At 42.4% G+C, this 23,745-nt stretch overlaps 1 protein-coding gene across 4 annotated transcripts in view; it reads left to right on the top strand.

Moving 5' to 3' along the window:
• The window catches only part of SDK1 (sidekick cell adhesion molecule 1), a 378,509-nt gene that overhangs the window by 278,647 nt on the left and 76,117 nt on the right, over positions 1-23,745 (top strand). For all 4 annotated transcript variants that reach the window (XM_085074532.1, XM_085074531.1, XM_085074533.1 and 1 more), the window contains 6 exons: positions 1,543-1,641; positions 6,152-6,343; positions 8,218-8,339; positions 15,449-15,558; positions 18,399-18,549; positions 20,874-21,111. In XM_085074532.1, the coding sequence (XP_084930658.1) occupies positions 1,543-1,641; positions 6,152-6,343; positions 8,218-8,339; positions 15,449-15,558; positions 18,399-18,549; positions 20,874-21,111 (912 nt within the window). The remainder of the gene's footprint in view (positions 1-1,542; positions 1,642-6,151; positions 6,344-8,217; positions 8,340-15,448; positions 15,559-18,398; positions 18,550-20,873; positions 21,112-23,745) is intronic.

The following is a 23,745-nucleotide window of genomic DNA, read 5'->3' as shown; positions in this document are numbered from 1 at the left end:
TGTGTCATTGAGACTCTCAGTGAAATGTTTGGGTCACATGCCGAATTAAACACAACAAAATTCCATCAGGAAACATCAACCAAGACAGAGCCAGACTTGTATTTTCTAGATAATGAGACATTTCTTAGTGTGTCCAGCTGTATGCTGCAAGGAGCCTCAGCAGGAGAGATGAGCAGAGATGAGAGATGATTCATTTATTTATTTATTAATCCTTCAGAATGCTTCCCTGGGTTTTCACAGTGATGGAGAAGTCTCGTGCAGGATGGTGTGATGCATCTTTGCAGAGAACTCGTTGAATCTGAGTTGCTTCAGGATTTATGTGGTGGGGAAAAGGATTTGAAAGGCCTGTCATTCATGGTCGCATCATTTTCTGTCTGTCTAGTAAAGTTGGGCAATCCTTTAGAAAAGCAGGGATGTGTTTGCCAAGGAGGGGTAGGACAAATCAAACCTCTGGCCTGGAGTCACCTGCACCTGTGTTTGCTGGTGACATTCAAATTGGGCTGCACCTGCAGGGGCTGACTGGAGCAAAGCTTTGTGTGTATGTGTGATTTCCATGTCTGCAGATCTGTGGTCCCAAACAGTGCATAATTCCATGCTCTTGTTGGGTATTCCTGGGATCACTGTTGGCTCAGCAGTTCCTCTGTGGCGCTTTGACTACTGGTTACTGCAGAATGGATTTGGAAATTTTCCTCATTGGGACTGCAAAATTGCAAATGGGGCTGTAGCTGACCTACTGGCAGGATTTGAGCTTTTTTTTTGTCATAGCTGGAGGGGAATGAGAGACTGGACTAAATTGAAGAGGAAACAAAACATGAAATTGCAGACGAGGAATTGCCAACTGATGTCAGTGGAGCTGGAGGATACTCGGGCAGGGATCCAATGACAGAGGCACAGTGAATATAAAGTGAACAAAACCTCCTTTTTCCAGTACATCGATTGAGGACAGAACAGCGTTTGGATCAAAAATCAGTCAGGTTGTCTTCCTTGAAGATCAAAATTGAGGGAGGATGGCATAATCTTGACAGTCATTCCATTTTATGCTCTTTCATTGCACACTGGGGAGCTGAAATTTTTAAGAGCTCTTGAGCTACATCATAAAAACCCTTTAAAAGTTTCACACACTTGTATTCATTTTACAGAAGACAGTTGCCATTATGTTGGACATTTTTAGAGTTGTTTTGAGGGAATCTCTCCAAGCAGTGGCTTGTGACTCTGTCCTTGCTGTGACTTTGCATAGGCTTTTTCCAGGTGAGGGCATTGCTGGTGGTGTTGCTGCACAGAACAATGCAGGTAAACACTTCACACCTATTCTTGAGGGAAACCAGCCAGTCTGTCAGATCTCCACACAACTGGAATGATAACTGGGTGAAATCATTTGCATCATGATAGCCAGAGTGTTTCTTCCTACCTTGCATTCTCCTTTCACCGATGTTTTCAACCTCTCTTAGCACTGGTATTTCTCCATCCCTAACCTTGCCATTGGAATTAAATCCCAGTTAAGTGGGGTTCAGCTATTAACAGCTTTCCTTTCCTGATTGCCAGAGCCAGGAGCAGTGGGACACCTGAGTTTCACCGAGATTCTGGACACCTCACTCAAGGTCAGCTGGCAAGAACCTGTTGAGAAAAATGGCATCATCACAGGTATCAGCTGCTATCTCTGCTTTTTTCTTTTTCTTTTTCTTTTTTTTTTTAATTAATTCAGTGTGTGTGGGGTGGAATGTGTTGTTGCAGTGAAAAGCTGTTTGTGTAGTGGAACATTTAAGGAGAATTCGGGCTGTTGATGGTTTCCTGGTCCCTCCTCTGGGTAATTGAGATGTCACCAGGGAGTGTTGCACAAAGTACAGCTCCAATTACTGGCAGCTCATGATGATTGTGGTCACTGGAAAGGCAGTTTGTGTTGGAAATCAGCTCCCCACAGGGTTTCTGGTCTTGTTAAATCTTCCGTGACCTCCACCTGCGTTACTGAATTTTTGGAAATTTGTGAGCCCGTGCTTGGCCTTTGCCCCAAGGGTGAGGAGTTCCTACACCGAGCTCACAGATGCAAAATCTGGGTTGGCATTGCTGAGGTTTGCAATCAAGACCAAGCCTGAAATCAGCAGAATCCTTCAGCTGTGATCAAGTGGTCTGGCTGTGGAGTGCATGACAGAATTTGCATGTCATTACTTAATCTGCTATAAACCGTCACAAGGGTTCAGAACTCTCTTGTTTCCCTTTGATGAGGCTGCCATTTGACAAGCTATTTATCTATTTACTGTATGCCACTGGACATACAACAGCAGCAACTTCATTATTTTTCATAAAGGGAGCTACAAATACTTGAGGAAAGCTCTAGTTCTTATCAACGGAGGCAATATTGTTTTCAGATGGGAAACTATTGCAGCTGCACAGGATGGACATTCCATTTAGCAAAGGCTTTCAAGATTTTGAAGCACAAAAAAGGCTCCCAGATTTTAAATTACTGGAGGTAGTTGGGAAGAGAGAAAATCATTTCACATGGATGAAAATATTTTGGGTCTTGAGCATTGAAATGTTTAATTTTTTTTACAAAATTGGATTACAATTTTTTTTTTTTAAATGCATTTTAGGAATTAAAAAAGTCAGATTTTCTGACCCTTGACCATTGAAACGTTGTATCAATCTAATTTCCTGAAGCTTTTTAACTTTGACAGGTGTAATTATTTTGACAGGATTTCACTTGTCAGTGTCTCCTCTGTGTATCTGTAAGGTGCAGCATTTGTATCTGTGTGTTCCGAGCTGTTTGTAGTGGGTGTGGAGTCCTCATGCAGATCATTCTCCTGCCTGAAATATGCACTGATTTAAGTGGTTTGAGAATAGAAACTAATGACTCGTGAGAGCAGAGCACTATTGATTCAGTGAGGATGGCCAAAGCCTGTCAAGGCCAACTGCTTAAATTTAGGTCCCTCCATCCAGGGTGATGTAATACTGATCCTTGTTAAGCATCAGGTAGCAGCTCTGTGCTTGGTGTTGCAGAATTACCTTGCTAAAAACAAGCTGCTCCCTCCCAGAATGGGTTGAAATGTGGTGGAGCCAAAGGAGGGACTGTGTATATTTGGGGTAAATTGTTTCAGAAAGAATTAACTGAAGAAGTTCAGGACAAAACACCAGGGTGAAAATGCCCAGCAGAGTTTATAAGGAAAAGGAAACCTCCTTAATGATGCAAATTGCATTTGGGATAGAAGAATAGCAAAATTGTTCATGCCCTGAGCACCTCAAAGGTTTAGAGAGGGCTGCTTGGAGATCTTAGTGCTCAGGGAGGCAATTATTCATCATTTCTGCTCATTGATGTCTTTACTGGACCTTCTTGTTCCCTGCATGGCTGCTGGGAGGAGGGAAGCACGGAGTGGGTGCCCAGCAGCCAACCTGCTCTGGGAAATTGCCCATTACTCTTGCTGTAAATCTCAGTATCTTCCTTGTTCCCTCAGCAAACATTGATTTATGAGGCTCTGGATGTGGACGGACAGTTTGTGATTGGGTGTAGTGCTCTCGTGTAGAGAATTTACTCCACATCAACAGAAAATTATTTCTGAAACTCCTCTGGTCATTAGTTCCCGTTAGGCAGCGTTTTGGAGTGCCAGAGTGTGGGGGAAGGATCTGTGGCACCTTCCCTGTCCTCACTCACACCAGAGCCAGAGGAAACCCTCTGGAAAATCCAGCTGTGCTCCCCATGCTTGTTTGTGGCAGAGATCCCATCTGTAACACAGGGAGTGTGTTCTCACAGCCCAGAGTTCTGCTCACCTGCCAGTCACTGGGGCTGAAGTGTTACTTGGGGGTGCAGTCGTTGTTGTTCCTTCCCTTCAGCAGTTTTTTCATGTTTTTGTTATGCCTGATTGCATTTGGCTTTGTCTGCTCGCTGTGTATGTACAGATTTTCTGTTCTCATCTCTTATATGACTGGAATTTAACTATATATTGGGGACTGAAATCCCTGACAGTAAATGCTGTCTCTTTGCCTTTTCTTCAATTTACTCAGGAACTCAGGATATTTTTTCTGGTGAACATTTTTTTTTCCCCCAGAAAATAAATACATAGGGACTATGTGCCTAATGGGCGGGAAAGCTGGGTCTCATCCTGTGGTCACAAGGGAGAAGAGATAAAATGTCCAAAGAATAATCACCAACATTTGATGTATAACCTAAGCTTATCCAGATGGGAAAGGAGATATCTCAATCACTGAAGATTGCCTGGTGCATGCTGAATGACACTTCCTATTGTCTGTAAGCAGCAAATGGATGGAAGGAGCATTAAAAGTCCCCAGCTTATCTTCCTGCGGTTATTTATTGTCTGGAACAGACTGCACCCTCAGCTATTGAAAGAAAAGGGTGTTTGTGATGGTCCTTCTGTTTGCAACTCCTTCGTGCCTCTTCACTGAGCATCAAGTGCAGGGGACAGTCAGCCCCCACCTTTCTGCTCATCCTCTGTTAATTCAGGCAACTGAGTCCTTAAATTTTGTCCAAATCTTCCTACAGATTGCAATCCTGTCTGTGCTGCGTCAACTCTGCTCTGGCAAATGATTCCTAAGCCTATTCAGAGAGCATCAAAACACCACAGTGTTTCCAAGACATCAGTAAATTACTGAGTTAATTAATTCCCACTCAGGCACTTAGCTAAAACTGGTTCCAGATGAGCGTTCAGGAGTTTTTCCCCTTCCCCCCCTGTAGGGCAGAGTCAGAGGAGCATTTGTGGCGTAGCTGGAATTGTTGAAGCATCACCTCCCTTTATCACTGCCCCCTCACCTGAAACGTAATTAGTGGCTGTGTGAGCACACTGAGCCTGTTTTCATGCAAAATCAGGTTAAGATGGATCTCTGTCAGTGATGGCAGCTTACAAGAGAGGACAGAGAACATCTCACACCTCTCAGACTCTTGCAGAAATATTTATCTCACCATGCTTTTAGCTCATGAAATGATGCTTTCTTGCTGATTAATACCATGAGGGATTTTGCTATGTCAATTCATGTATGTTAATCAGCTTATCATGTCTTTTTATTTTTAAAAAATTGGGGGGAAAAAAATGCCTCAAGCCCTCCAACTGGTCTGAATTCCTCATCTCAGATGATGGGGACAGGAACCCAGTAGGGAGTTTCTCTAGCCAGTTTGCCTCGTGCATGGTTCCCTCAGTGGGATTCCTTTCTGTTAGTCCTTTTCAGTCACTTCAATTTCATACGCATTCAAGAGCTATGTGTATTTTTTTTTTTTTTTTTACCCTCTGAGTCAAATCACAAAGAAAGCTGCAATCAAGCAAACTTTTCAGACACGCTCTCTGGGGACTGGCACAGCGAGGTTCACATGGGTTCAGATGAGAATAAAGTGGGACTGGGCAGGAGGAGGACAAGCAGATTTGGAGGTAAAATTGAGCAAATCAGACAGTGGAAAGTTTCAAAAGTTCTTGGAAGGCAAGTGGTTATCAAAGAGATAAAAAGGAAAGCCTGGTTTTGACAGAAGAATAATATGGAGGTCAGGGCAGGTGCAGCTTTGGACAATGCATTGGCTCCAAGATGGTTTTGAAAGAAGGGATAATGATTCACCCTGCTGAAGGATTTGTGCAAGGAACAAGCGGTGGGGAGTAGAGGTTTTTCAGTTCCTAGAAGATTCCTGCAATGTTCCTTCCTGATTGTTATTGTCAGATTTCTAAGTATTTCTAGACAGGCAGCAGTGAAGGTTACTTCAGCCTGCAAAGGGAGGAGCCCTACTAAGCACACAGAGATTTTTAATTAGATATTCCAGTAGATGTTATATTTTCCAGTGTTTCTTCCTGTTTGCTTCGTAGAGCTCACAGCATGAAAGTCCACCTTTCTGTTCAGGTTATCCCCAGGTTTCCATGCCATTTCATTGCAAGGAAAGAAAAAAAAGGTGTGTTGAGACCTCATGTCCTCCTGACAGGCAGATGATGTTCATGGGGTAGCTGCATAAATTGTTTATTGGAAATGATGATATTAAAAATATACTTGGGTATTTTAGCCAGTGTTTACTTCAAGGAGGGTTTTTTTCTGTTTATAAAAGTGACCACAAGGAAGGGAATTAGGAACAAGGATCCACCACTGACCACAAACATGCCCAGGAATCTCTGTGTTATTGTACAAGTGGGCTCTGCAGGAGAGCTGTGTGCCCTGACTGGTGGGGTTTGTTTTGCAGGTTACCAGATCTCCTGGGAGGTGTACGGCAGGAACGAGTCCCGCCTGACCCGCAGCCTGTCCAACAGCACCCTGGAGTACAAGATCACAGGGCTGGCTTCCCTCACCACCTACACCATCGAGGTGGCAGCTGTGACTGCCCAGGGCAGTGGCTGGGTCACCTCCTCCACCATCTCCTCTGGAGTGCCCCCAGGTTGGTGAGCCTGCAGGAAAAAAAGCAAAACGTGCTTGTTCTTTGTGCTTTTGTGTTCCAAAGGTTACTTCGGTTCAGCAGTAATAAGAATTATTTTATTTGTGAAGCATTGGAATTCTTCGTGTAATTTAAATTTGGGTTTTGGACTGAAATGTTAAAGTGAAGACATTGCAGTTTGAAATTTCCAGGAAGTTGAGGTTGTTTAATACAAATATAAAAAAAAAAAGTTGTAGGTATGACAATGGAATGGACAAAGTAATAAAGTGGATAAAATACTGAATCTCTTGACATTTACAAAGTGACATCAGAATGAAGCATGAATCAATTCAAAAAGTGTTGCTTTGGGCAAAGAAATAGAGTTTGGGTGATATTAAAAGGGAAAGGATTTTCCATGTGGAAGTAGTATAGCTTATGTCAGCTATGAGTGTTTCACTTGTATAGTGAAACGAAAATCTTGTTTACAAGAATCTGAAGCTGTGGCTGATAAAAGATTTGGGAGGAGGCAGTTCTGTCCCCCATTGTCTGAGTTACCATTTGGGCACCTGTACATTTACCCTTTTTGTGTTTTGTTTTTAAAATTTTATACTCTGCCTCATCCAGTACAAAGAGCAAACTGAACAGCCAATTCATACCTCAAACAAGCGGTTTCAGTTAATATGTAGGTTATAGAAATAGAATTTTCCAAAGCAGAGCAGTTATTGTTCATCACTGAGGGAATCCAGTTTTTCCTTGTCAAGTATTTTTGAACTTTTCTGTACGTCCTAAGGTATGTTTGCCCTTCTTTTCCCTAATCATAGGTAATTGTGACAAGCTGTAGACTGGATCAATGCCATGATATCTGATGGCAGGATGCCTGCCAGATAACAGCATTATCCCCCTTGGGCAGGGGTAGTTTATAGATCGTGGTTCCCACAAATGTGAAGTCAAAATCAAGAAATACTGGGTATTCTTGCATATTTGAAATATCTGCCAAAAACCTGCCCGTTTTTGGCTGGCCTGTTGCTTTTGCACACAGTGCAGCATGATCATAAAATTACAGAATGGTTTGAATTGGAAGGGACCCAAAAGATAATTTAGTTCCAACCCCCTGCCATGGGCAGGGACACCTTCCACTAGATAATTACTGATTATAATAGTTATTTCCATTTGTTATAAATGCAGGTGACTATTGGGAATTTATTCTAAACACTCTGTGTTTAATCTCTTTCCTGGACTGACTTGCTTTTGTTGTTAATTCAGATGATATTAAAAATGTAAATGCCACTGTAATCTTGACTGATGGGAGGCAAAAATGTAATTGGGGTTGCAGATTTTTCCTTTTAGGAGGCCACCCTCTTTATTTGCTACAGGAATTTTAAAAAAAATCATCTACTTTCATCGGGCATCAGACTTGCCCTGGAAAACCCAGTTATTACAGGTCAATATAAATACACTACCCAAAACTTTGAGTCTTTTTTTATTGTTAGTTGTATGTCCTCTAAAAAGTAAATAAAAATTATTGTCATTTCATTCTGGGGAAACAGAAGTACAGTGGAATTAGGTGACTTGGCAGACCTGGAGCTGGGAAGTGCCTTTCCCCCAGGACCATCAGGTTTTTTTCATTGGGAAGCTTCTCTAAAATAGTATCTGTAATTCTTTAGATGGGCTCTTTCTTTTCTCATTTGATCTGTCAAAATGTGGAGCATGCTCAGAGCAGCAGAAACAGTAATGCTGTGTGTGATATTCTGCCAAAAAGAAAAGAAAAATAACCACAACTGGGGCAAAAAGAGCACTTTTCTCTGCGTTTTATATGTTGGAAACTGAATGTCAGCCTGTGTTACTGGGTCCTAGATGAAGAGTGTTTCCACCTCTCATTTTCTTTTCTGTTTCTCCAGAACTTCCAGGTGCTCCAACCAACCTGGTGATTTCCAACATCAGCCCTCGCTCTGCCACACTGCAGTTCCGCCCAGGATACGATGGCAAAACCTCCATCTCCAAGTGGATAGTGGAAGGCCAGGTATGCCCCTGACAAAATTCTCTTCTTGAAGTTTCTGAGGGGGTAAAAAGAGCCTAATTAATGAATTGCTGTCAGGATTTCAGTGTTTGTTTCACTTTGGACCAGAGCTGCTCTATAAATGGCCTGGGGTAGCTGTCCAGGGGGTCCTGGGGAGGTTGAGAAATGTCTGTGTCAGCCAGGGAGAAAAGGGTCAGATGAATACTGTAACTTCTGTTCAAAGGAACAAGAAAAAACTGTGATATGTTATATATATATATATGTTTGAGAATGCTTATCCTTTAAGTAATTCACATGGGGTTTTGTGAAGCTGGTTTGTTTATGTTCAGAAGAACACCATAAACAGCACACACAGCAGAGCTTTAGTCCATCCATTTATTTTAAAAAAGGATTTGAAACTTGGGTTTAGTTTCTGTGAGGTGTCTTTTCAAAAGTTTGGAATTATTATCTCACAGATTCAGAAGTATAGGAAGAACTGCACTGAACAGTAAAGATCTCATTATTCATGAGATTGAGTGTATTTTTCTATCTCGTGATGGAACGTACCAAGGTTTTCTATCCAGGCCTCTAGATATGAATAGGATGAATTCTCTTCTTCATCAGCTTTAAACAATATCCCTCTTTCTGCTGTCATTATGCCTTGGAGGAGTTATATATTCCCCATTTGTTCTCCTGACAGATGAGCTTTGCTTCTTCCTTTCCACCCACAGATCTTTATAAATAATAAAATCTGTTTTTAAGACCAAATGTTGGACTTCTTAAATCACCGTCACCACTTAGACATGTTGATACAATCACTTCACTTGGTAATGAGATTGTTGTGAACAAGTTGGTACATTTTGTGCCATTTATATACACATTATGGCATATTACAGAATTAAACACCAAAATCCAATAATATGGTGGCTTAGCACATTCTGAGGAGCATTTTCCTGCTGGAGCACTGCATCAATATTGCTAGGAATTTGTTAATTCAGTGAGTTGCAGAATGCTGCTGAAGTGAAGCCAATTTGAATGCTTTAAAACTGCAGTGCTAATTACCATGAAGTTCATCTGCATCCTTGAAGAGCTCTGGGTGCAAAGAGTGGTTTGAGCAATCCTTGGTGTGCAGGGAGGGAAGGGAGGGTCTTTCTTGTCCACAAACCCTCACCAACATCTCATGCATTTCTGGAAAAGTCCAGGGACTCATGGTTCTGATAGATCCAGGAATTATTTGCTCTTTTGGGGAAGGGGAACAGCGAAGTCCTTGTGGATTCTGAGCAGTCCTTTTAACCACAGCAGCCCTGCAAGTTTCTCCTGCAGCACACCTCACTGCTCAGCTTCAGCACAAGAAGAAATGTTGCTCCTAGTAGATTTCAGGAAAAAATAAAAATTCTTGCTCACCTGATTAATGAAAATCAGTTCAGGTATGCAGAGAAATTGGTGAGTCCTTAAGGATACAGCAAATCCTGTTTCTGGGATGACAGCTGCATATAATCCTTTGTTCACAGCCCCTTTCTGCCAGCACTGCCCTCAAACTCTTTCTCTCTGAAAGTGCAATTTCACAGCACTTTCAGCCAATCTAAACCAGAGCTCTTGTTGTCCTGCTCCTGTTCCCTCTCCCCATCCCACTCACCCAGGCTTTCGTCCTGCTGCCTCCTGTGTGCAGTGACACAGGATCAGCCCCGAGCTGCTGCCAGCTTTGATCCAGCCAAGAACAAATGAGTTTCAAACAGATCAACTCTTCACAGGCTGTGTGTGATCAGAACATCACTGGAAGGGGAAGGGGGGTGTGAACATGGCACTGGGAGCAGACATGAGGGCAGCAGTGTTTGTCTCCACTTGGATCCAAGCCCACGTTCAAAGAGACAGAAGATTTTGCAAAATTGCTGCCAGTGACACCCCAGTCTCCATTTCTGCCTTTCATGTGGTCTGTTCTAAGCTGGTTATGTCCATGCTCTTGCAACATCTCTATTTTAGGATGGACAGCCATAATTGCTCCTTAGGACTGTGCTGGATTGAAGGGCAGTGGCTGCACAATACTGAAATGGAGGGAGGGTTTTTGTCCTTCTGGAACTTTCATTCACTGACCCATGCACAGCTTTTAATAGCAGTGTTAAGTGTTTCATGCCTTGGCATTAAATTAAAAGCCACTTAAGGGGTGGTTTTGCAAGCTCTGATTTTAAAGCTGATGGTATTGCCAAGGGACAGGATGACATTTAGCTATAAAACACTAATCTGGAAGTTGGGCACTTCATCTGTGTCCCTCCCCCTCTGTAAGCTGGGCAACACCTTTGCTCTGGACATCCCTTCTAATTCTGACTCTTCATCTCTGCTGGGAATGTTCCTTTCACTCTCAATGTCTGAGTCCTTACAGACAAAATTCAGCTGTTTTATATTCACACACACAACCAACCTGCCACCAACGTGTTTTTCTTCTTTGTTCCTTGATTTGGCAGAAAGCTTCCTTGGTGAGGGCAGGTCTGGAAAACGTTCCAAGTGCTCCAGTTTGGCTGAGAGCCATTTTTGAAGTCTGATACTTCATGAACAATTTGGATGAGAAACACAGCTGGGAATTCCAGCTGACGTGAAATTTTGTGCATCTGGCCTTGGTTTCTGCTTTTTGTGCCTGGGTGTAAATTCATGGGAGCCACTGTGGAACTAATTCTCAATTATGTCAATGAACATGAGAGGAGATCAAGTCTTTAAGAGTTTAGTGTTGGTAGATACTGAAATATCAAGCGTTAAAAATCCCATTTCTGTGTTTCCAGCAAAGGTACAGTCTGTACTACTGAAAGGATTTTTTAAAAAAATCACTAGATTGTTTCTTTTCCATCTTTTTTATCTAGACTCAGAACTGGAGGAAACTGAATTTCCAGACAACTACAAAAATGTACCAATGCCGTTTAAAAAAATACTTCTAACATTTTTTTTCTATTACATAGAGTATAATCTAAAGGGAAGAGGCTCCAATGTAATATAAAGGTTCTACTGACACTTGTTCAGAGGGACCAGCAGTCCCCCTGCCCTGTGGCATTGACACTCACAGGCAACTTGTTCCTCCACAAAGAATTTCAGAAAATCCTTCCAGCCATGCTGTCCTCTCAGATGCAGTTAGAGGATATATTGCAAACGTGGTTTTTGGCAATTTTCAGCCAGGAATGACTACGAATCTCTGCTGGTGTTAATGTAGTTCATGTTTGCACTCTCTGTCTGTTGCAATCCAGTTTCTTATTTTTCTTGTGTTGGATTTTTCCTGGGGTTTTGTCAGGAGAAGTGCATAAATGGATCATAAAATGGTTTGGGTTGGAAAAGACCTTGAGCATCACCGAGTTTCAACCCATCCTGACTGTGCCTTGGTGGGTTCTCAGTCCATACCATCGAGCTGATGACATTATCTGGGATAACTTGTGCCCAGTTTGGTGTGTTTTTCTGGTGATTAACATTATTTGCAGAAAACCTGCAGGATGGCTGAAAGCCATTTCTGAAGAGGTATCACATTCCCTGGAGCTGTGAGTGTATGGGCTATTATAGAGATTTTCTTAAAGCCTTTCTGCTGTTTTTAGAGAGACTTTTGTATGAATGTCATGGTGAGCAGGAGCAGAGTTTCAAAGTAGTAAAATCTTTAAAGTATCATCTCTGTGTTCCCTTCTAAAGCTGTGAGTTGGGAAAGAAGTTGCAAGTTGAACCATGAATTTGTCTGGTTTGGTGGGTGAAGTCAGTGACCCAGATAGGATTCATCCATTGCGCCAGGTGATTCTCACAGTGTCGTTTTCACTTCACTTTGGTAAATAAAGTGTCTGAAACTCTGACAGTTTTATGCCTTTGACAATCTCTAAATCAAAAATGGCTGAATCGATGTAAGGATTTAGTGAGAAAAAAAATTGCACCCGGGCTGACATCCCGTGAACCGAATTTCTCCCCAAGCGATTCCAAATGTGTGAGTTATGGACCTCTAAAACGAAAACTCTGACACATCTTGAACTATAGCAGGACACAGGGTACCTCTATAATGTACAAAAACATTGTGTTTTCTTTTCCTGCAGTTAGTGCTTCGTAACTGGAGTTTTGGAGGCATTGCTGTCTTGTACAAATGACTTTTTCATTCCAAATTTTAATTTTTTCGGGTTTTTTTTGTTAAATCCGAATTCTGCAGCTTTGCTCCTGCAGTGCATTCCATCAGAAAACGCTGAGTCACTTTATAAAACATGCAACATTTTCCTTTTAAGGAATGAAGAAACTAACGCATGGAGAAGGAAAAGGTTCTGACATCACTTCCAATATTGTTTTATACTGTCTCATTTCTGCAATAATAAAGGAATATGCTCTTTTATTGGATGTATTGCATTGGGAGCAGCTGAGGGATGGGAATGAATCTGTGCTAAGCAGCGACGGCTGATGATTATCAAGCATTCTCTGAAGTGTCTAGGGGGAAAAAGGTGTTTTTATCGTGGCAGCCCTGGGTCTCTGGGGGCTGTGCCCCGTGGCACAGAGAGCTGGGAAGATGCTGAGCGCATCCCTTGAGGAGTTTTTCTGCTGACAGCAACAGAAAAGCAGTTGGTGCCTCATCTGCCTCCCAAAACAAAGCACCCACGAGCGTGTGTGATCTGTCAACAAACACCGTGCTGCTCTGAAGTGTGCACACACCGTTAGCCAAAAAAACAGCTCCGAGGAAGGAGCCTTTAACTTCACTTGACGCTCTGCAGAGCGGCTCAGAGTGGGCTCTCCTGCCCCTCAAAGGGCTCTTTTATCCCAACCACTGCCCGTGGTTCTTTCTGCCCCGTGGGAATCCCTTTGTACTCTGATTCTTGAAACTGATACGTTTCCTCTGATCTGACATCAGAGTGTTGCAGCAAAAATAATTTCCTTTTCCTTCCAGAGCCTGAAACTTGGAATCTGCTGTAGATTTTGGGGAAGTTAAATATAAAGTCCGTCACTGAAGGTTTTCTTCTAAGGCTCACTTCTGAGAATTCATACATACATACATATATATATTTTTTTAATAAATAAATAAATGACACTTCTTTTGAGCAATGCTTCTACCTTTGCAGCCCACCAAGAAATGTCTCACTGAGTCAATGTCAGCCCTACTGAGCCATGTGGTCCTTAATGTGTATTAATGACCTGCCTTGCTCTGCACAGCAATTGCAACCTGTGGGCTTTTTTTTTCTCTTTCATTATTTTGTAAGGCAAGAAATATTTTAAAAAGCTCTTAGAATACAAAAAAAGACAACTTAGTCACCACTGGAGATTATTTGCAGCCTCCAGAGCACTGTGGATTGTTGTTATACAATTACTGCAGCACTTGGAGGTGAAGCTGTTAAGTGCAAGATTTGCAAAAATAAGCATTTGCTGTAGACTTCCTACAGTATTAATAGAAAACTCATGTAATAAAAGTGTTCTCTGATTCCTTGACTGGAACCAACCCTCTCATCCTTTCTTTCTTTGTGAAGGTTTTTTTGTTTGTTTGTTTTAATTCTCTTTATCAACTCTTTGTTCTCCAGGTTCAGTTTAGGGATGTTCTGTTTTACCATACAGACTTGTTTCAACTAGTTTCCCTTCAGCTTCTGCATCCATGGGCTTCACTACAATTCGTGGAGCTTGGTCAGGTCTGGGAATTTTTAAAGGTCCACAATCTTCACTACCATCTATTTTGTATGTTGTTTAGTGTGTGGCAGTGATCTTGATCCCCAGCAAGTCTGAAAGGCCCATCAAGACCTGTTCAGCCACATCCTCCATGGGATCAGTGCTCTGCTGGGAAGATCAGAGAGCTTTCTTTCCACAGTGCAATGCAGAACTTATTTCTTTGGCCTAATTTTCTTTGTGTCATTTCTCCATGCACAAACATAAATATGCAGCACATCGAGTCCTGGGTGAGCGAAGAACTAAAACATCTATAAATAAATCAGGCTGCTTCTCCTGAAGGGGGAAAAAAAAAAAAGTGAATGAAATCTAATTTTCTATTTGAAGTACTCAGGGTATGTGAGATACTTGGGGCTGTGGTGCCTGTCGAGTGTTTGGCAGTGTCTGTGGCTCTAACTCACACACAGAACTTGCTAGGGATCTGTTTAAAAAAGATTAAAGGAAATAGCTCTTTACACAGAGGGTTGGGAGCTCCTGGAATGTGTTGCCTCAGCAGCCTGTGGGAGTAGATAGTGTCAATAGGTTAAAAAAGGATAAGGTGTCTTCGTGGATGTTTAGTCTGTGAGCAGACACTGAAGGGGAGCAGCTGCCCTGTCAGGTACCTTCTGACATCCTGCAGCCCCTGACTGGGGGAATTGGGCTGCAGCCACCCTTTGTGGCAGGGTTGGAACACCAGAGGAACGTGCTCAGGGCTAGGGAATTATTCCAGGGTTTTCAGCACGTGCAAATCTCCAAAATGAAGCTCAGCCATCCAGCCTTCTCTTCTCCCCTTCTCCCCACTCCTCCCATGGCTCTCAGGCACAGCTCTGCCCATGGATGCTGCATCTTCCAGGTCAATCCCTACTGGATTCCTTTTAAGTCCTGATTCCTCTTCATTCAGTCTCCAGAAAGCTGCATGAAAAGCAATGCTCAATTCTCATCACTGTTTAGACTCTTCTAACAGTGTAGCTCAGAGCCCATATTGGGCAACATGTTGTGATTAATTAATACAAAGGATTGCACATGGAAAAGTCTGGTCTGAGTGCAGAGCAGCAGATGAGGTTAAAACACTTTTGTTCTTTGACTTTGTTCTTGTTTCTCTGTCTTCATTTCCATGGCATTTTGCCTCCATTGAGACTTATTTAGTATGCATCAGTTCCTGCAAGTTATTATCAAGGCTATTTTTCATTCTCTTATATTACTACTTGATACTTTTGTATTGTGGCAGGAAGATTGAACAGGGTATTATTGCTCTCCTGGTGTTTTTTCTGGAATGGATCTTATCACAGGATCCACTGAAGTCCCATCAGGTACAAGGAGAATTGGCTAACTTGGCTGTGTTATCCCTTTGCAAATAACTAGTGCCTCATCATATAAAAATTTAGTATTAATTGCATAAAATGTGTTTAACAGCATTTGTGCTTCCACTGCTGTGATGACACACATGGTACAAGAGGTTATATATATATTTATTTACATATTGTATTCCTTCTTACCTTTCCCTTGTACAGGTTGGTGTGCTGGGTGATGAAGAAGAATGGGTGACTCTCCATGAGGTGGAGAATGAACCTGATGCTCAGATGCTGGAGATACCAAACCTCACTCCTTACACTCATTACAGGTAAGAACAGCAGGTAATTAGCTGCAATATGGGAAAAAAAAATTAGTAAATAGCAGCATGGAACACCTTTCTTTATCAGAAACATCTGGCTGGGTTTTGTAATCTGAACAAAAGGGAAAAGGTTTGCTGTTTTCATAGGTTATACTTCAAATTACTAATGTGATATTGTTAATTGTAACTTACATACAGTCCAGTTGATCACATTAAGAAGGAAATTCAAGTTCCCAGTGAAATGCTTTTACAGGTAACTGTTATCCTGTGACTTCCCTCCCTGAAAGGAGCACCAGTGGAACATCAGCCAGTGACAAATCAATTGTAGTTAAACTGGTGCAAACCTGTAATTACATATTTGCATCAGCTTAAACACCACTTTATTGATTTATCTTAATTTGGTAACATCAGTTAGATGAAACCTTTGTTTATGAGAATTTACCAAGTTAAGCCTAATAGATACAAGCAATGCCTGAAGTGATTGAGGTGACTCTGCACTGTGGGTGAACCCCAGTTAAACAAGATTGATTTTTAAATCAATCCCCTCCAAGCGATGCCGCGGTACAGTCAAGACTGGAGAATTTGAGGTACTCAACCCTAATGGAAAACACTTTCATGATCCAGCTTGCTAATGCAGAGGCTGGAGGAAAGGAGATCCAGTGGCAAGTGTTAAATCAGCTCAGTAGAAACTTGTCCATTTTGTGCTGGCTGAAGGGGCTGTTAACCAACCCGTGTGCTGTTGTAAGCCAGCAATAGGTGCAACCAAGGAGAGCTTGTGTAATTTACAACTGACTCAGAGCTGGCATGTTAATTTTCTTCCCTTGGTCACAAACCTAGGAACATATTGAATTTCTCACTAACTCTCCACTGAAGTGTTTTAAACCTCATCTTCCAGAGCTAAACGTTTTACTAAAAGGTCTTCGAAAATTTTTTTTGAACTTGAGCAGAGATTTCTGGTGCAGAGGTTTAGGGAAATTATCTTTGGGTTAAGAGGATTTTGCTCTTTTCATAAAGGTGGATCCTTAAAGCTGAAAAGGCAGGGGTGAGCAGTGAAGTGCAGGTTGTACCACAGCTCAAGGTTCACTGTCTGGGAAGAATAAGGAAACCTTGCACAGCCAGCCAGGTGTATGGTGAAACATCTTTGGGATAGCAAATAATGAAGGAGAATATGAGAAATTTGGGGTGATTGTTTTTTCCCAGTTGTTAAAATTTTGGTTTATTTTATTCCTACATCTCATTTCTCTCTTGTATTCTTTTTTTTTTTTTCATTTTAAGGCAGCTCCTTGAATTTGCCTGTTTTTTTTTCTATCCTGCACACACTGATAGGAGCTTTTTCAGTTTTTTTTCGATGTTGAGTAATTTTGTACAAATTTTTGAAATCTAGAAAGCTGTTGCCATATGGATTTGTTGTCCCCTGATCAGCTTTAGTCACTGCCCACTGAGGAAATGCACGGTGAGAGCTGATTATCAGAGCACATCTTTACAAGCCATTCTTCTTCTCTATATTTTGGGCCAGTGTTTGAGAGTGAAATCAGGACACTATTTGTTTAATGTGTTTCCTTCAGTGCACTTTGGAGGGAGATCAGAGCAGGTAAATAAACACTGCTGTGTTGACTGGCTCATCCTTTTCCCAAACTCAGCCACTGGGTCCAAAAATTAAATGTTTAATATGAGCAGCTCACGTATTTATGTGCAAGTGCTGTGTGCTTCCAATTGTTTGTGACCGTGAGAGTATCTGAAATGTACAGCACATCTTAATTACTTGGTGCTCCTTGTAAAAAAGATTTCCCTAAATCTTTTGTGACCCAATAAGGATTTCTATTGTAGAAGAGATGGTTTCAAGCAGACAGGGTATTTTTTAAAGATGCATATCCATATTAAATAACTTAATCTTTCTTGTGCAGGAAGGCTGAAAATGCAGCACAGGGATAAATCAGCCTCTTTCAACGAGTAATTGAGGGGAAATGTTATCACCAGTGTATTTTTTATATTGACAGGGAATGAGACTATCCCAAGTTTGATATTTTAATACCTTTCTGAATGTATTGTATGAGCATCGCCAGAGAAAATCACTTACTGCCAGCATAAGCTCATCAGGCTTGGTATAATTAACATAAATTTCTCACACAAATACCTATGTTTCTAATAGACCCTGAGCTAATCTCATTTTCATTTTTTAAATACCTGAGAGGATCTGAAAGCAGTTACCATCAAGCATTCAGCAGTGAATACAAAGGGGACCTGCGTGCAGCGACCTTTGCAGAGCGTTCAGAAAGCCCCTAATTTGTATTTTTCCATCCCTCCTCCCACCCTGGAGAAGGAAGGGAGCATTCCCTGTGATGTCGGAGTGATTTTGGCCTTTTTTCTTTTATATGTTTGTAACCTTCCCAGTACTTTTTCCTACCCTCTTCCTAGCTAGAAAGACCAAACACATTGCAGAGTTTCAAGTCCTGGGGCGGCAAAGGCTCCTCTCCTCTCTTGGTTCTCCCTGGGAACCAAGGTTCACAGCAAGATCTTCAAGACACATTTTCATCAACAAGTCCAACTAGTTCCAAGGGTGGGGAGCTCCAGAGAAGGGGCTTCACCTGGGGGGAATTGCATCACCACTTGTCCTCCGAATTGGTGCTTTTAATCAACTATGCTAATTTCCTAAAACCCATCAAGCTGTATTCACCCCTGTGGGGATGGGCTTGTGTGGATATTCTTCCCTAGCTTCCCCTGGAGCTCCAATAAAGATCCACTTTTCTATTACCTCCTATACTAACAACATCTCAAGTTTCATTTTTAGGCTGAAAAAGGCACCACCTGAGCCCTGACAGCATTGCTCACTGCCTTTCTCCCCGCTGCAGGTTCCGCATGCGGCAGGTGAACGTGGTGGGCAGCAGCCCCCTGAGCCACCCTTCGAGGGTCATCCAGACCCTGCAGGCGCCGCCGGACGTGGCCCCCGGCAGTGTCACCGTGCGCACGGCCAGCGAGACCAGCCTGTGGCTGCGATGGGTGGTGAGCAGCTCAGGGATGAGGGATGGAGGGGAGATGGGCTGGGGATGGGGCTGCTCCCTCAGGGACAGGCTGGCCCCACAAAGTGCCTCCTCCTGCTTCTCCTCCTCCTCCTCCTCCTCCTCGCCTTGGGTACGAAGTGATGCCTAAAAAGCTGGTAAAAATAAGACACAGACACCGCAGTATAGGGAAAAAGGGTATTACCTTGGTTTAATAGCATCCCAGTGCCCTCTTGTCGAAGGTGGAACCACGCTGATGAAACACAGCGGGTACGACGCGTATACAATTTTATGGACCTCACCAAATTGGCATATCTATCTAAAATCCCCCAATAAGAAACCTAACAAGTGAAGTAATTGTCCCCCTGTTCTAAGTATCCCTCCCCAAATGAGTCTACAATTTAGTTTGCAAAAACATGTTCCAGAGAGGAGGCTCTGTCCAAGGTTGGAGCCTCTAGTTTTGAGATAGAAGGGATGTTTTGTCTTCCCCAGAGGACCCCAAACTAGGCTAAATTATCAGAGTACAAGGGTTATAGACGTGTAGGGCTAAGGTACAGGGAGTGAAAAGTACAGGGAATGGGAAAAGGTATAAAATATATAAAAAGGGTATAAAAAGAGTATAAAGAGAAAGGACAAAAACCATCAGGCATCAGAAGGAGTAACAGCCTCATTGCTTCCTTTTCCAGACTAGTCAGAAATCTGAGCCTCTCCTTAAATGCCTTATTAATCAAATAAATCGCCTACTGCTGCTGTTTCTGCCATATCATCAGGGGAATGTGGCTGTGTGTGAAAGCTTGGCTTCGAGGAGCTCCACAGCCTGGGCCAACATGTGGGGCAGCAATGGAGCCCTCGAGCCAATTTGCTGCTTCCCAGGTGTTTGCTCTGTGCACCCCAATCCTTCTCAAAGCCATGATACAGCAGCAGCAAGGCTGGCACTCCTGTGGGAAGGTCAGATTTAGCTGGAACGGTGTGGAGTCATGCGCTAAAATGCAGAGATAAATGATTAATTGTGAAGATGCAGCAATTTCTGACATCGTTGTGCCCCTTCGCCTGTCTAGTCACCTGCAGAGTTGCCACGTTGGGATTTACTTGGCAAGTAACCTGCTCCAGAATGGTTTTTCTTCACCCTTGTTAGGCAGAATTTTCCACCAGGGCTACTGCAGTGTGAAGTTGATGAAGCACAGGTTTCCTTTTGCCCAAATGTTAGCTTTTCCATGCATAAACTCATTATGGCTGGAAGTCAAAATCAGGCTGGGAACAAGAGGGCTTTTCTCTTGTTGGAAAGGAATAATTCCATTTTCTCAACATGACACTGCACTTAATTCTGAGCCTTGCCAGACCAAAACATGGAGCTGGAAGGCATTGCCTCACTGCCCACAGAAGAGCCGTTGCAGTTCCTCTGTCGTGTTTTTTCTGTGTCAATAACATGCCCACATTGGTGCTGTAGCCAGTCCTACATGCCTTCCATCAAAATTAACTCCAGCTTGTTTTAAGAGACTTCAAACATTGAGATTGTGCTACCTGGAAACCTGTTTTCCTTGAGTCAAGCTGTGCAGGGTTCAGGAGGAGCAACAGCCACAGCTAAAAATGACCTGATAAACGCTTTTCATGCTTAATAACATCAATATTTGAAAGTGTTTAATCTCTTTTATTTCAAGACCTGCAGGTGAATCTGGTTTCCCCTGGGAGCTGGGAATTCCTCCCTTCCTACAGAATGAGGGTCACGTTGCTAGCCCTGCATGCCTGCGGGGTAAAGTCTTCTAAACTGTGAAATGTTAATGTGTATCCAGCTTTCCCAGTGAATCAGAACCAAATCTCAGCCATCCGTGGCATCGTGTAGTTAGTTTTACAGCAGAAAAACTCCAAACTTTGTGAAGTAGGCTAATTATTTCATATTTTAATCTCTGAAATTGCTTGGGGAGTTAGAATACTAGAATAAATCTCTGCTGATAAATGAGAAGGCAGAGAGTCAGTAAAAAAGAGTAAAAAATGTACGATAAATGAATTTGTCACATGCTTCAGCAATTTATCATTCATTTCCATAATTAATCACAAAGCTCTGAAATATATTGTATTCATATCATCTCTGTTGATACACCCACAGCAAATGGCTTTGGTTTTGTGAGCAAACCTACTAGGTTCAAAACTGAGGTAAAAGTCAAAAGAAAATTCCAAACAGCACAGAGATCGCGAAGCACAAAACAGAAAATCAACCTTTTTTGCCTTCCTATGGCTTTACATGAGTTCAGACAGCCATGGAACGTGGCGTGGAAAGCCCTGGATGTGTGTTCTGATGGAAATATTCTGTTTTGCTGTGTCACCCGCCAGCCGCTCCCCGACACGCAGTACAACGGGAACCCCGAGTCGGTGGGCTACCGGATCAGGGTGTGGCGAGGGGACCTGGCAGCCCCAGCCCTGCTGAAGGTCATCGCTGACCGCCTGGCGCGGGAGTGCACGGTGGAGGAGCTGCAGGAGTGGACAGAGTACGAGCTGCAGATCCAGGCTTTCAATGCCATCGGGGCAGGGCCCTGGAGCGAGGCGGTGCGAGGGCGGACACGCGAGTCGGGTGAGTCCAAGCACCACGTCTGCTGGCAAAAAAAAACCCAAAGAAAACCCAAGAAATTCACCACTTTCTGCCCTTTTGTTCGAGTTTTAATTTTTTTTTGTTGGGTGGTTAATTTTTTTTTTGTTTGCTTGCTGAGCCATTAAATCTGAAATGAAATTTACAAAAGCCAATGTCGAGATGCACTGAAGGCAAAAAGATGTACAGACGTTTGAAGGGGTTATTTATTTTTTTTTATTCCTACTCTACTTCCATGTAAAAAACCTGCAGGTTTTTGAGTTAAAGCAAACAAAACAACCTCACCCCATTTCTGGGCAGTGTGGACAGAACAAGGAGGAGCTTGGATAGACTTCTCTGGCTGAGTTTCTCTCTCATGCCTCATCTTCCTCCCCAGTTCCCCATTTCCCCTGATGCTCCCCTTTTCCCTCTCTGCTTCTAGGCTGAAGCACATTTTCTCACAGCTGTGCTTACCTGAAATTTCATTTCAAGCATCAAATAATTCTTAAAGGGCACAAGTCACGTTAGAGAGCTGATTACACAGAGAGAAATAAAATAATTACCTGAGCTTTTGATGGCACGTTTTCAAACCTTCCTTCCACAATTGTGTGTGCAAGGCAATGTAGACATAACCTGCTGTATTGTTGAGCTGAATTGTCCAGGCAATCAGAGACTTCAAATATCAGAAGGAAACTGTCACTCTCAGGCAACAGGAAATTACTGTTAGCTCAGGAGCAAAAGTGAAGGCAGATGTTGAAAAGCTGCTCTCTAGCTGTTGACTTCCCCAAAACCTATTTCCAGATCTACCCTACATGCACCTTGGAAATGAAAAGTTATGTTGCAAATTAGTAGCAAAGTGGGTGGTTTAAAAGTTTAATAATAAAAGCTCTTTATGACCTTTATTTACACAAGGTTCAGCACTGATATTTTTTCCTGGTTTTTTTCTGATTTTTTTCTTCGCTAAACAAGTTTTGGGATTTAATCCTGTGCATGCCTTATGTTAGCATGTCTGTGCCCTGTGTACCACACAGTGCTACTTGGTGGGAAGTGAGACCAGGCACAGCAGGGTTTGGTCTGCTGCTTCAGATAACTCTGCTTTGAACCAGCCAGGGAGAAGGCTAAACAAAGTCATCCCCCTCCATTAAAGTGTTGCTCTTTGGGGAGGAGTAATTGCAAAGCGATTGCCAGAGGTATTTTAAAGAAGGCTTGTGCTGGAGTTAGAGATAGCACGACCCAGACAAAGCAGTTCTGTATCATAATAAAAAGATATCACATCCTCCACTTTCGCCTCTCCACTGCTCTTCAAACACTCCTTTTGAAATGTAGTAAACACTGAGATTAAGTCATTTCATAAAACCTTAGGATTACAGTGCTCTTGCTCGGCATCTAAAGATCAGAGGTTACGCGTGGATTTGGCATTTTCTCTGGCAGTATTAAGAGAAGGTTGACTTGAAACTGATTGTAGGAGGCACACAGAACCCGGGATCAAAATAACACAAAGCTGTGATCTAGGCCATGAGGACTCATTTGTTTCTTTCCATGTGTTTTCTTTGATACTGACATCTGATTTCTTGCGTAGAGCAAGTCAGGGCTCAGGCTTTTGGCTGTATCTTCTTAGATTTAGAATACACAAGAAGCAGTGGTTTAGCAGCAAACTGTATGAAAGCACTTCAGGGAATCTGGAGTTAACCTGTATGCACAGTCAAATGGGGTTAAAATGCAAATAAAAGATATTTAAAGCCGGAGAGAAAGGTCAAAGCACTTTTAGGTCTGTCTTCGGAACTATAAGAAAAATTCTGTTTATTGCTTGTGTTTTCAAAGCACTCCAAAAGCAGCTGTCCTAAATATTTATTTTTCTGCTTTTTAGATACAGAGTCTTAGGGAAGTTGGTTTTGCTGGCTGTAAACATCCCTCACAGCTGGCCAGAAGTGCCTTGGCCAGGAGCATGTGGTGGTTCTTTGGCTCAACTCCTGGTCCCATGTTTTACACCATCCAAGGAGATAAGGAGTAGAGTTCAGGTGCTAAACCAGGTCATGGCATCTGATGGCAGTGCATCCACTGGAGCCCAAAATCTTTATTGAAAATAAAGCTCTGTTTGAGCATTTGTTTGGTTTAGGTTGTGTAATCACAGCGCTGATAGCTGAGCACAAATGCCAACAACAATAGTGGGGCATGTCATTACAAGTACTCACTGGTTTCTAAAGCTTTTGAATGTAAAACAAATTTAGACCAAAGAAACTATGAGAGAATAAATAAAGCTGTAGGTTTTGGTAACACAGGCTTGAAAATCAGTTGGGAAATCCTAAAATTAATCTCTGGGATGGGGTTGCAGCCAGCTGAAGATGGAGGGAGATGAATTCGGATTTTTAAACAGGACAGGTTCTATCAATGCAAAGTGTTTTTGTAATGTTAGAAATTAAATAGCTCATTAAATTTTACAGTGTAGAATAACTGCAGAGTAACAAGCTCAGTTTCCACTCAATAAATTGACAATGACAGTAGGTCCAATATAGAGAAAGCAAGAAAATGAGAAGACATCTGACATATTAGAACAACCTTGGCAGGGCAGCTTCCTCTTAGACCCTCTTGTTTTCAAAAAAAATTCATCTCAGCTACACCTAACCCAACGCCTTAATGGAT

The sequence above is a fragment of the Lichenostomus cassidix genome, chromosome 14 (genome assembly GCF_008360975.1).
Source record: "Lichenostomus cassidix isolate B80296 chromosome 14, HeHo_3.0, whole genome shotgun sequence".
NCBI classification, from domain to species: domain Eukaryota; kingdom Metazoa; phylum Chordata; class Aves; order Passeriformes; family Meliphagidae; genus Lichenostomus; species Lichenostomus cassidix.
This window is presented reverse-complemented; position numbering and strand designations above follow the sequence as displayed.